The sequence below is a fragment of the Crocodylus porosus genome, unplaced genomic scaffold, assembly GCF_001723895.1.
Source record: "Crocodylus porosus isolate Cpor-Errol unplaced genomic scaffold, CroPor_comp1, whole genome shotgun sequence".
Lineage (NCBI taxonomy): Eukaryota > Metazoa > Chordata > Crocodylia > Crocodylidae > Crocodylus > Crocodylus porosus.
The window spans coordinates 55916878-55930730 of record NW_017728951.1 but is presented as its reverse complement, the minus strand read 5'-3'; the positions used below and the strand labels follow the sequence as shown (position 1 = coordinate 55930730).

At 44.8% G+C, this 13853-nt stretch overlaps 1 protein-coding gene across 14 annotated transcripts in view; it reads left to right on the top strand.

Moving 5' to 3' along the window:
• The window catches only part of LDB3 (LIM domain binding 3), a 185491-nt gene that overhangs the window by 47807 nt on the left and 123831 nt on the right, over positions 1-13853 (top strand). For all 14 annotated transcript variants that reach the window (XM_019555865.1, XM_019555864.1, XM_019555861.1 and 11 more), the window contains exon 3: positions 1181-1332. In XM_019555865.1, coding sequence (XP_019411410.1) covers positions 1181-1332 — 152 coding nt within the window. The remainder of the gene's footprint in view (positions 1-1180; positions 1333-13853) is intronic.

Below are 13853 nucleotides of genomic sequence, written 5' to 3'. Positions count from 1 at the left end.
TTATTTAGGTACATAGATATGAAGTCCAGATACAGAATGACAAAGATATATATATCTGAGGGCAGGCTACTGCCTGCCAATATGAGAGAGAGTCTCTAAACCACCCTGAGATGGTAGGAATCCTTATATGTGGAAGCTGCTACGTGAGTTTTTAGTACTGTGAACACCTGTAAATAACAGACAGGCATGACCAGTAGCTGCCGCATGCCCTAAGAGTGCACAGTGGCTGCAAACTCTTCAAAGTGTTTTCATCTTTCCACTAGCATCACATTGGTCAGGTTCTGCCTCAGCCAGCTGTTCTTCATCCATGAACTACTCTTATCCTAGCCCTAGGCAATCTTAGTGATCTTTGTTATAAAAGAGAAGAAAGGAATGCAACTAAGGTGGAACAAAAAATTGGAGATCCTCACACCATCACATTTACTTACTTTTGTCAGTTTTAGACAATAAAATTGATTTTAGAAGAAAAAAATCCTGATCTTATGTGAAAATTGTATGACACCTAGCAATTTAGTAGCTTCCTGAGGTTTTTTTAGGCATGACTGCATTGTGGATAATAATAATCACAAAATGTAAGGCAACAGTGAATCTAAAATGAGTGCACTTTGGAACAGGAGAAATGATTCATTTCTAATGGTTATGATGTTGTAGTTAACCTATTTGCCACCCTCTGTAGATGAAGAAACTGGCAGAAAAAGCCTTTCAGCCTTGAAAAACAGTTATCAGTCACTCTGTACTCGTAAGAGTCCAGGTCCTCAAATGGTGTTATTTCATTTAATTTATTTTGGTAATTTGATTAACTTTTTTACTGTCAAATCTGGGCTGACAATAAAACATTTTAGTGAATACCACTTCTTAGATAAATAACATGATAATTATATGAACAGTAATAACCTGTTCAGTAGTATTCATATTGGATTTCACTATATAAAGAAAATTTGAGACTACCTGTTCTGTCTTTATCAAAAATAAAGAGATAATAGACCTTAAGTGGCATATTGACCTTTGCAGAGTTATGAGTATGCCTAGCTTCCAGTAACATTGTTATTTGCAAGTATTCAGGTGAGTGAAGAAGACACCCCTCCCCAGTAACTCTGGGCAGGACTTGTTCTTGAAAAACATTTTGAACACAAAATAGCATATCATGATGGACAATTTCCTTTTTTTTTCTCCCTCATAGATCACTCCAGGTAGCAAGGCAGCCCAGTCGCACATGAATCAGGGGGACCTTGTGGTGGCCATTGATGGAGTCAACACAGATGGCATGACCCACCTTGAAGCCCAGAACAAGATCAAATCAGCCAGCTACAACCTGAGCCTCACCCTTCAGAAGTATGTGGAGATAAGTTAATACTGCATGAAAGCAGTTGACCACAGGATATAATAAACATCAGAAAATACCAAGAGTTTTTCGTCTGTCAGGTTGGCCCAGGTGATTTGGATGTAAAAGTGAAATGGGCTAAGTTCTGCTCTGATTTAAACCATATGCAAGCTTACAGAAATCAGTGCGTTTGCACAGCCTGAATAGAAGTATAGCCTGTTGTATATAGAACATGCATATGTGACATTGCATGGATATTTCATGAGCATTAATTAGTGTCTTGTCACACGTTACACTTAGGATGTGTTAACTGCATTTAAAACATGAGTACTCACACTTTCAAGCATGTGTTATGCTATCGTGGAACTGCTTCATAGAGATAATACCGGCAGTCCTTGCTGGCTCCAATGTGGTGCTGGGGCTGGGAATGACAAACAGCTGTTGCCCCAACTCACAGCCTGCTCCAGCCCTGTCCAGAGGACTAAGATAATGTAAAACAAGTAAAACAAGTGTTTTATAAGAGGTTTGTTGTACATTACACTTAGGACGTGTTTTATTTAGACCATAGTAATCATGCTTTCTGAGCAGTTGCACAATGCTTACTATGTGCATTAATATTTTAAGCTACACAACACTAAAAAGTAAAGTAGCTGCTATCTTCATTGCATTGCAATTTGGAAGGAATGTTTTTATGTTAGAGCTGAAGAACATTAGCAGAAGAAGCCATTCTTAGATGTGGTAAAGTGCTTTAGTCTGATACCATATCCATCCAGGTTTAACTTAGAGTGAGATCTGCCATTTTTAAAGTGGTCTTTGTGCCATGAACATCTGTTTGATCACGACTGTAGAGTGCTTTCTGCACACTTATTGTGCAATAAGTGTAACATCTGTGCCTAGCTTTAGACTGGTCATACTGCTTTCGGCAACCTTTACTGAGAACCTAACAAAAGCTGTTTTGTGCTATTGCACCACGGAGTCACTTAGCTGTTAGACTGCTCTTGATGCTAAGGGACAGAGATCCTGCACTGGAATTTCTATAGCAGTGCAAGGGTTTCTAATGGAAGATATGTGACAGAATTCTCTATACTGCCTGGAAAACTTCAAGCGTGTTTTACAGCAAGTGTTCACGTTAATGCATTAAATAAATAAGTGACTATGAGACATACTACAAGAGAGTTTTATGGTTCAGAATATTTCTTAGTTTTCTTTTTAAGTTGTATTGATTTAAACATTGCCTGGAAAGTGTGTGTTTAAATTTAATTATAAAGATGTCTAAGAAAATAAAAAATAGACTTACAGTGCAGCTGTTTAAATGAATATGTGAGGTAGAGAGGAATATGGAATTATTTCCATCATTCCACATAAAGTACATGAGTGCCTTTAAAGTCCCCGGGCACAGTGTCAGCCAAAATTAACAAAGGTTCAGACCAAGAGCCTGATCCCAAATGTAGTGAAATAAGTAGACTCACGTTGACTTAGATGGACTTTGGTCAGCCTAAAACCAGCAGATGGGGAAAGAATAAATTTTATTTCATCCGCATATAGTTATGTTTCAAAAGAGATGCTCAAGTTTTGTAAAATAGTTCCAGGAGGTGAGGCCATGTCTTATATCCAGACAAGTGATCCCTTGATCCCCTGATGTGGCATACATATGTAGATGTAGAACTTCTACCCCATGCCAACTTCTGATTTCTTCCGGGTGCAGTGTAACGGGTGGAAGTAGATGTCATAGAGATCTAATGCTTTTTAGAATAAGATTGAATCTTTCTTGGATTATTTTTTGCTGTCTGAAGATTCTTTCATTTATTAGAAAAGTCTGAAATTTGTTCAGGATTAACGGTGTTTCCTTTATTATCTTCTTGGAACTAGTGTACTTAATTTTCAAACTGTTATTTTTAGCTTATTTTTAATGTAATTGTAAAAGTATGACAAATGTTACATTCTTTTTTTTTTTTTTAAGATATTTCAGTAGCTTTGGAATGTAACAATGTCTTGTTTCAACAAAAGGAGTAGATGGTACCTGACCATTTAGTAACACCACATCACAAACACAACTGACAATTTTGTCATTAGTCTTAGCAGAATAAGGATAAATGGACAAGAACTCAAAACTATAACATAAAAAAGCTAGGAAGTCTTATGACTATGCACAAGAATTTTGTATTTTTTCTGTAGTCATATTATTCATTGTTTGACTATTCAATCAATGACCAGTATTTGTTAAGAGTTTTTTAAAATCTTGAAAGATTTGACTATTTAAGGATAAATATTTATTTGTTTGCAAGCTGTAACTGAAGTTGTGGTGATCTCCAGTCATTTATTTAACTGCTGTACATTATTTCTCCTGTTTTAGAAAGTTCTGGTAAACTATTCATGGCTCAAAACCAGTAGTAGGCAACTGAGCTGACCATGCTGTCAGTATGAATAGCAGCTAGTCAAAGCTAGAAGTACCAGAAAATGTTATGGTCTGAAATATATTGGCATAAATGACAGTATTCATGTTAATCCACATCAGTTTGTGAACAGGAAAGTAAGCTATAGTTGTACTGAATATTACTTGAATTATCATTCAGGTGGCTTTTCTATTAGCAATAAGACCTTTAACAAATGCTCATGCTACAAATAACACTTTTTTTCCTAGAATCATCATCTTTTTCCATTTTACTGTTGCCTCTGGATGTTGGTTATCAGTCAGAATTTGTGGTCTGTTCAGCCTTGTTAGACTCTAAAAGAAACAGGAATAATGAATATACAGTGTGAAATTAATGCAGACCTTTTTTAATGTTGCAGTATGGTACATAAATAAATTTCAGGAGGTTTACAAAGCTAGAATCAGATACCATAAGCAAGTTCATTTTGGACAATTCACAGACAGCAGCCTTTTAATCACTTGTATAATCTCAGTCTTTTGATCAGGTATCTTTTAAGACTGACCTATTCATAGTTTTTCCATTAATTTGCCTAGTTATTTTATGGCGATTCCTACATTTATCATAAGGTTGAAAATAAAGGACATGTATAGCCAGTCCCTTATCCTAAAGCTAATTGGTATACCTCATTGTGAGTTATAGTAAGTAACTGCTATGCTAGGTTTAATTCTTCCTGTTAGGTCATATAACAGAGATCTGCCTTTTTTTCAACTCCCTGAAAATCCATATTGAATATGCCAGGGAAGGCCAACCAATGGCTTGTGCACCATTCAGAAATGTAAAAGGGCAGCTCATTGCCCTGAGCAGCCACAATTCCCAACTGCTAGCACAGCTGTACAGCCAGCCAATAGCAGCTATTATTTTTCTGTGGCCCTGCCCCCCACAAGTTGGTGCCTGGGACTGATGCCCTGGTTGCCCTGTCTTAGTTGCACCACTGGTGCCACAAGAGGCACAAGCAGCTACAGTGTGTAGCACACAAACCCAGGCACCCAGTGTAGCAGGGGTGGGCAAAACAGTGGATCTGGCCAGGAGCCAAACTACATTTTTCCAGCAGCCCCTGCCTGCATAGCTGGGGCCAGTTTTTATGGAGATATCAGCTGCTGTGCTATGATAGTGCAAGGGTGTGGTTGCCAAGGAGACCAGTCCCAACCACTGTGGCAGGGCATGCGGCAGGGCAGAGCAGAGCAGTGGCCCTGAGATTTTGTGGCAAGGGCAGCACCACAATCTGCTGCCTGCATGCTCCAGGCAGGGGCATGCAGGCAGTGGATCGCAGCTCTGCCCTGGATCCTTGTAACAGTGACAGCAGGGTTCCAAGCCAGGGCAGAGCCATGATCTACTGCCTGCATGTGCCTGCCTGGAGCATGCAGGCAGCAGATCTTGCTTGCACAACACATCATTTTCGAGTGAATTAAGTCTTGTATGTCATTCCCTGCAGATTTCAGCAGGGGGAGTCAAATACAAATTAACCCCTAGAATGTCTTCCCTAATGTATTACAGCAGGAGGCACATGTAAACCAACTGGGCTCCCCATCCCTGGACTGTCACTGAACAGTCTGGACTCTCCCTGGGAGTCTCCTCTGGGCACGGTCACCCCAAAATCCTTGTCGCTTGCACCCACCTATGCTCAGTCAGTCTGCTCGCTCTGTCAGTGTGAGGGCAGTCAGTACACGATCCCAAAGACCCCATCCCAATCCTAATGACAAACCATGTGAATCCTCCCCTCCCATTCCTTTCCCTTCCCATCCCACTATGTTACAAATATATGTGTTTTTTCTTTTATTTACTGTAACTGCTATGATATCATAAAATGTTCAGGGTTTAGAATAGTGGGTGGTTGGTTGGGTGGGTGCGTGTTTGTTGCCACCCAATTGATTGGCAATTGCTGTCAATGCTGGTGGTGGTGGTGAACTCTTCTGGCTTATTTTTCTGGTTTTTTGGACTACATTTCCCAGGATTCCCAAGCTCATTGATCTTTATACAGGTTCCAATGGGGACTCCCAATGGAGTCCTTCTGTTCCCTGCCCAGGATGCACTGTCAGTCTGTTTGTGCAGTGCCACATAGGCTTTTGGAGGTCCCTTTTGAAAGGTTTTTGAAATGTTTATGTAATCTTTTTGAAAATGCGGGTTGCTGTTTGACTTGGTCCCCCACTCACCTAGCCTGCCAAGAGGTATAGTTAATCTTCTCATCTGTTGGGAGGAGGGACTGATTCAGATGTAGGTGATGGTGTGTAATGCCCCCCTGCCCCAAAACACTCACAGTGTGGAAGTAGCAAACCCTTAGCCCAGTCCACATTTCCTCCCCCCCTCCCCTGACCATCCTCCCTTCTGCACCCCCATCCTCAACACCGCATGCCCCTGTAGACGGACACCGATTTAACGGGTAAATGAATTTATTTTAACATAACCAAAGCACTCCTAGGTGTTGTTGTCAGCAATATCTCCTGCCAGACAATCACACACAACCTCTCCTTGAGGATTTCTCCTTGGTCTCTGTGCTGCTGCCCAGACGTGTCTCTGTCTGGCCACTGCCTGTCACGCTGCTTCTTCCCATGACTCCTTGCAGACCTCTCCGTGGCTCTCACAGATATTGTGCAGGATGCAGACTGTCACTACAAAGGCCATGATATTTTCTTGCTCCATCTTGAGCTGGCATTATCCTTTCAGTCGGCCAAACACACGTTCCACGGCCATCCTGCAACTGCTCAGACAGTAGGTAAAACCAGCCTCTGCGGGTCAGTGACATTCCCTCCATAAGACTTCATGAGCCAGGACTTCAGAGGGTAGGCAGCGTCCACTAATATAACTGGGGGAACAACAACACCGCAGATCACTGACTCCTCCATGCGGGGTACATAGTGTACTTTCTCCATAAGGGCAAGCAGAGGGGAGTGTCTGAACATGCACACATCATGCATGCTGCTGGCCCACCTGGTGTAAATGTTCGTGAACCAGCCCCAGTGGTCCACCACAACTTAAAGGATCACAGAGACATATTCTTTCCAGTTTGTGAAAGCCCTCCCCATCCCTGCAGGGCAGAGCAGTCGGATGTCAGTGCTGTCTAAAAACCCCATGCAGTGCAAGAACCCATTGGCATTGAAGCCATCTATGACTTGCTGCGGATTCATCAGGCAGATAATTTTGTTTGAAGTGATCTCCTTTAGCAGGTGGCATACCTCTTGGGTTGCCATCTTGGCCATGCATGTAGCCATGGCAAACTGGTTCATGATGTAGTGGAGACTGGATGGGCTGTCCAGTTTCACGAAGGCCATTGCAACCCTCTTGTCTGGTGAGATGGCCCAATTCATGTTAGTGTCCTGCCTCTTAATGTGGGGCCCCAGAATTGAGACAATATGATAGAATGTCTCCCTTTTTATTTGGAACATCTCCAACCACTGCTGGTTATTCCAAGTGGTCAGCACAATTCGCTCCCACCAGTCCTAGCTGCTCTCATGGGCCCACACTGTGTGGATGCTGGTCCTTCTCAAGTTTCTCAACAGAGCCCAGTCATCCTCCACTTCTTCACTTCCCTCTAGGTATTCCACATCTTCTAGGTATCTGTATCTTCTTTTTATTGCTGTTATTCTTTCTGTTAAAACAGTAACACACCTTGCCATTGAAGTCTGTGATCATTCTTATCCATCTCAAGCAGTGCAGCCAAGATCCCCAGGTAAGCAGCATTTGCAGAAGCAGTACTGCCTCCTCCTCCTGCTTACCCATGTTCTTCATATTCTCCATGTCAGAGGACTCTTCACTGTGTTGTTCTCCATTATCACGCATTTCGCACTCGGTCTCCATTTTCCCCCTCTCCATCAGCAGCAGCAGCTTCTCGCCCATTTGCACCAAGTGTGGGGCAGGGACTGTAGGGTATTCTGCGGTCTGGAGCTTTGTGTAGCTGCTTTTTCAGCAAGTTACCCTGGGGCACTGGGGCTTTTGTGTATCCATTTCATCCTGAGATTTGCAGCCACTGGTCTTCCAATGTAATCAAGGTTGCAAACAAAAACAGTTTTTGACTACTCTTCTCTTGGTAATGTTGACTACTCAAAACTTTTGCCACTTCAGGGAAAACAGGCTGTGCTTCTGCATTAAAATTATTTTGCACAAGGAGGAAGGTAGGTGTCATCAATTTTTGCAACATTCTGAGCCATTGAGCAGGCATCCGAAAGGACAGTGGCCTTATTTAGCCCATACTCTACCCCATCACCAGGTCTTTGTTGGTAAACAGAGTGCTTGATCAACTTTGGGTGCTTTGACATTTACAGGTAATGACTTCACAATCATTGGAATTTTCCAAGACCCTCATGAAAGTACAGCCTGAGTATAAAGTGCCCCCCTCCCCCAAATTTCTCCAGCCACATCTGATGAACTGCTTTGCCATGTCTCAGAAAGCCAAGGCCAGCAGTATGGAGCTGATGGCCCAGGAGGCTGATGCCTCCAATGCCTGTGGACCCAACTGGACCCAGGAAGAATTGGAGGACTTAATCAACATTTAGTCAGAGCTGGAAAGTAGGAGGAATAAGCCAGTATTGCAAGAGGCAAGGCACAATTGTGACTGGACCCAGGTCTGGTGCAAGATCAAGTCCCTCAGATCGGCCTTTTACCAAGCCAAAGATGCAAACTTTCGTTCTGGGGCAGGTCACACAATTGCTCCCTTCTACGACAAGCTGCCCATCATTCTTTCCAAGGATGTGGGCAATGACCAGACTTTCAGCACTGGGGTTGGGCAGGAGGAGGTGGCGGTGGCAGCCCTTCCTAAGGTGAAACCATGAGCCTGCCTCAGCTGTACACAGACTGCTCCCTGCTCCATACTTAAAAAAAAAAGTATTTAAATAATACATAATTTTTCAGTAATAAGTATTGAATAATTTAAATAATAAATGTAAATAATAATAGCGGAAATAATATACAAAATGGGGGTATTTCCTCCCAAGTGGGGTTTGGAGTGCAGTTGAAAAAATGGACTCTCACTTCCCCCGCACCCCCTCTAAATGTCTTTGGGACATATTACCTAAATATGACCCATGGTGCTGCATTATCCTGGCTGGCAGGTCTGGCAGCCAGCGTCCTGGACTATTCGTCATGTTTCTGAAATGGAATGTGAAGTCCAGAAGGTTTACAATGTTGAAGGAAGTCATGTAGCCACCAACTCCAAAGTTTCAAATTAGTTGCAAAACACTCACCATTCCAGGGATGCTGCTGGAGCTGTCCTCAGGAGCTATGCCCACTACAGTGGGGGCAGATGGTGGGGAGAATGGGTGAAGCCAGGCAGTGCAGGTGGAGAATACATGGGCGGGGGTGGAAGGTGTGACAGGACACTGTTGGTGCCTGCCACTTTAAGGGCAGAGCCAAGCAGCCAGCAGGTGCTTGATTGAAGCAGCCATTTTAGATCCTTGGCTGCCTATATAAACAGAACAGTTAGCTGCTAGTAGGCCAAGCAGTAACATCTCCTGACTGCAAGGCTTCATGCAACATCTTGGAGGTCAGGGCAGGAGCTGTAGGGGATGTTCTGGAGGCTCCTGGTCCTAGGCATGACCTAAAACTGCACCCTGCCAAGGGTGGGTGGCCTGGTGGAGCTCTCAGTGGCATGGGAGCCCCCAGGAAATGCCAGGCCAGTTATCACCCCGGTAAAAGGCCTTAACCCCAGCCCTCACCTTTGGATGCATCACTTACCATCAGAGCAGGGTAGCCCAGGTAAGCTTCAGGAAGCACTTGAGCCTGCTGGGGGAGTGACCCCGCAGGGCCAGGCACTCTTCCAGAAGCACTTGAACCGGGAATGGGGGACCTCTATCCCTAAGTGCAGGCAGGAGGTGTAAACCCAACCAAGGGCCTTGACTGGTCAATGCTGGGGCCAGGACCAGAAGAGTCAAAAGGGCCAGGGGCCCACTGTGAGGGACACCCATGATGAGCAAAGAAGCTCGGGGTCCTGACTGGCCTGAGATGGCACCAGGGCTTATACGGAAGCTGAAGTTCCCATGATTGGGGCTACAGCTAATGGGCGAAGGGGCAGTTGAGCCAACTGCCTGAGATGCCATCTGCAAGGCCTGGGCCACAGTGTAGGGGTGGAATGGAGCTGCAGATAGTTCCCCCAATATCAGGGTGTAAAATGGGCAGCCTCCCGCCTTAATTAACAACTTAATTAATTACAACAAGGCATGGCAGGTGAGACAGGTGGGCAGTGTGCCCAGCAGCAGGTGGGGAAACTAGCCCTGTGGCTAGTCAGGGACCCCCACTTTGCCACAGAGAACATAGACTATAGATGGGGGGAGGACAATTTAAGAGGGGGTAGTATACTACAGAAAACTGGCTGCATGATCAGGTTCAAAGAATAGTAATCAATGGCTGGATGTCTAGTTAGCAGCTGGTATCAAGCAGAATGCCCCAAGGGTCAGTCCTGGGGCCAGTTTTGTTCATTATCTTCATCAGTGGTCTGGAAGATAGGCTGGAGTGCACCTTCAGCAAGTTTGCAGATGACACAAAGCTGGAGAGAATAATAGATACGATGAAGATTCAGGGCAAAGATTCAGAATGCCCTAGACAAATTGGAGCAGTGCACCAGAAAAAAATTTCGTGAGGTTCAACAAGGACAAGTGCAAAGTCCTGCACTTAGGATGGAAAAATGCTATACACCAGTATAAGTGGGGGACTGAATGGCTAAGCAGTAACTCTGCAAAAAAGGTCCTGGGGGTTACAGTGAGCAATAAGATGAATATCAGCCAACAGTGTGCCCTTGTTGCCATGAAAGCTAACAGCATGCTGAGCTACATTAGTTGCAGCATTGGCAGCAGATCAAGGGATGTGATTCTTCCCCTCTATTTGGCACTGGTGGGGTCACATCTGGAGTACTCCATCCAGTTTTGGGCCCCCCACTACAGGAAGGATGTAGACAAATTAGAGTCCATCTTAAGGCAACAAAAATGGTTAGGCAGCTGGGAAACATTACTTATGAGGAGAGACTGAGGGAACTGAGATTATTTTGTTTGGAGAAGAGAAGGCTTGTGGGGGAGCCTTCAGCTACCTGAAAGGTTTTTACAAAGTGGATGGATCTAGACTGTTCACTGAAACAGGCTACCCAGAGGTTGTGGAATCTCTATCCTCAGGTAGGAGGTTTTTAAGACCTGGGTAGACAAAGCCTTGGCTGGGATGATATAGTTGGGGATGGTCTAGCTTTGAGAAGAGGGTTGGACTAAATAACCCCCTGATGTCCCTTCCAACCCTCATTTTTCCAAGTTTCTATGATCTCTCTGCCCCGATTCTCTCCTCGCACCTCCTCCTCCCACCTCCCAAGAAGGGCAGAATGAGATTTCTGTCATAGCTATTTCAATACTGCCCATAGGTAAACCAAGAGAGTCCTAGTGTTCTTACTCAGTGGGATCCCTGGAAACAAAATTGCAGAATTGTTATGGAAAGAAATCTGACTTGTCCATCGTCCCTTTTAAGGGTAAGCCAGCAAAATTAATGCTTTTTGCCCCCTCTCTGCTGCAAATGCAAATATTGTACATTTTGCCCTTCAGCCAGAGAGCTGCCTATCATTTTCCTGTCTAACTCTGGTATCGTAACACTGAGTTTCCTTATTGTCTTTTCTCTGTTCTCTGCAAGGAAAATTGGGCATCATCTTCACTTTCTGGCATCCCCACTTCCATAGCCTGCCATGGAGCTCACAAAGATGTATGCAAATACTGCTACCTGAGCATCAGGGCTAGGGACAGACATTCAAAATGCCTGAGCCCGAATTGATTAAACTTTTGCAGGTTTATCTACCCTAGCTAGGCTGAACTGGTTAGAAACTGGACAGACATTTTCTCTGGATTGAGGAAATTCAGGCACATACCTACAGTGGCTCAGGCTAGAAGCTGGGGACAGGGTGTGCTAAAGGAGCCCTCCCTTCCCTTGCACAGAGTTGAACTGAGTGTGGGGGGTGCATGACCAGACACCAGCAGGACTCTCTCATTAGGGATGTCTCCCTGCACCATCCCAGGCTTTCTCCTGCTGGCTGCTCAAGGGTTGGGAGAGTTGTTAGCCCCCAGACCATTGCTGGCACTCAGTGCATGCTTCCGTTGATGATATGGAGCTTTTCAGTCTCCCCCCCTGCTTGTCAGACTGTCTGCAGCAAACTAACAGGTGAGCAAGGTAGCCCAGAGCTGATAAGAGTCTTTATTACCTGATTAGCAAAACAATAGCCTCTCTCCCATTACTTCAAACTCTTCTTAAACAGCTTACCAGGGTGACCTGTTGATTAGCTCTAAAAGCCCTGTTCTGTCTGCCTGCCTGTCCCAGTGAAATTGGAGACACACACAGACACCTCTCAGCATTAGCTAGCACACCACATGCCTAGGGTCCATGGGGCTGGGCTTTGTGCTGTGGGAGATGGGAGGGAGGGAGGTGGGGATTTCCTGCTTGAGCAGCAAGGGAAAGGGTAGGGCAGGTGGAAGCCAGCAGACCCTGCTATGTCTGCAGTCTTTGCTGGAGACTTATACAGCACTAACTGGCATACCACATGATGGCTATGGTCTGTGCTGTGGGAGAGGGGAGGAAGGAATCCCTGCTTAATCAGCAAGTGGTGAGAGGAGAGGGGGAGGAGGGCATGGGGAAGCCAGCAAACCCTGATGTGTCTGCAAGTCTGTGCTAGACGAGCTCTGCCCAGGGAGCAGCGGGGAGGTTCCAGCCCCGCTGTGAAGCAGAGACCCCCGCCCAGCCCAGAGAGCATGCTGGGATGTTGGGGGGTATCTGATTTATCTTAAACCAGCAAGGGGACATTGCATAAACTGTTTTGAGCCAAATTGGTTAAGTCTGATACTACTGTTGTCGTTGCCCTGTGGGGTCAGGCCTACTTTAAGGATGTCAAAATTGCGCTGTTAGACAGGAGGATGTGACACAATTGAACATACATAAACACACAAATCAGTTGGGTGCATACTCTCTCACTCGAAGGGTTGGAGTCCAGGTAGGGAAGCGAAACAGAGTCCAAGTCCTTGGTTGTGGAGAGGGTAGGGGGTGATAGCTACCTATCCAGGCTGGAAAGGGTCTTTGTCCAGTAGGTGTTGTCCAGAGGGTGGGGTCGCCGGCAGGGCCTCTGGGTGGATAGGTGGTGTGGCATGGTGCTGGTCCAGATGGAGAGAGTGTCCCAAGGAGGCAGTCTTTACTACTCCTTTTTATGGGGCAGAGTACCTCTGATCTCCTATGGGGAGGGCCTGTCCAGTCAGTTTTGTTCCAGAGGGTTCCAGGTGTTCTTACTGAGCATGTGCAGCCTTAGCACAATGGTGGGTTACCTCATCTTTTGTTTCTTTGAATGCTGAGGGTGGTTCCAAGGACAGGGTCGTTGGTCCAGGTATTGGTGTTGATGGTTCAGTCATTCAGAGGGAGCTATTTTTAGACCTACTGCCATTGTCCCTCAAGCAGCCTCATTCATCCCCATTCATCCAGGAACCGAGTTACATAGGAGGGGTAGGTATGAGTCATAGGTTATGACATCAGGGGACACGAGATGGAAACTTGACATGACTTATGACTTATACGTAGGCCTAAATCATATAGTACCAGTAAAACAGTAACATGAAACAGTAGAAATCAATATGAACATAATAATTATAGAATATAAAGAAGGAGAAAAGATAAAACAAATACAACTTGCTACCAAAATAAAATGCTGAAGCTTATCCTATGTCTTAGCTTACTTATACTTATCTACAGGGAATAGAGAGGAAGAGAAAAAGTCTGAAATGGTTGGGGAAGGGGAGGGAATGCATTAAAAAAAGAAAAAAGGAAAAACTGGGCATTTTGCTACACTACATTTGACCAGGTTTATCTCAAACCAGTTTCAGACATTTTCAAACTGACGTATGTGCTCTGAACATCTGTTCTGTTACAGGTTTAAACCAGTTTCTGATCACTTAAGCTGGTTTATGTGTGATGTCTGTCCTTAACCCAGGAGTTTGCAGCCAGGAGGCAGGATTTGAAGCATCTGGAACATGCAGAGAGGGGAAGTAGCTAGTCATGGCACAAGACAGAAGTTACGAGACCATTTGAACCCAGCCCTGCCATGCCCCTACCTTGGGCCAAGCCCTGGCCCTATCTTCTCCCAGTACAGAAAGCAAAAGATTTTGCCCAGT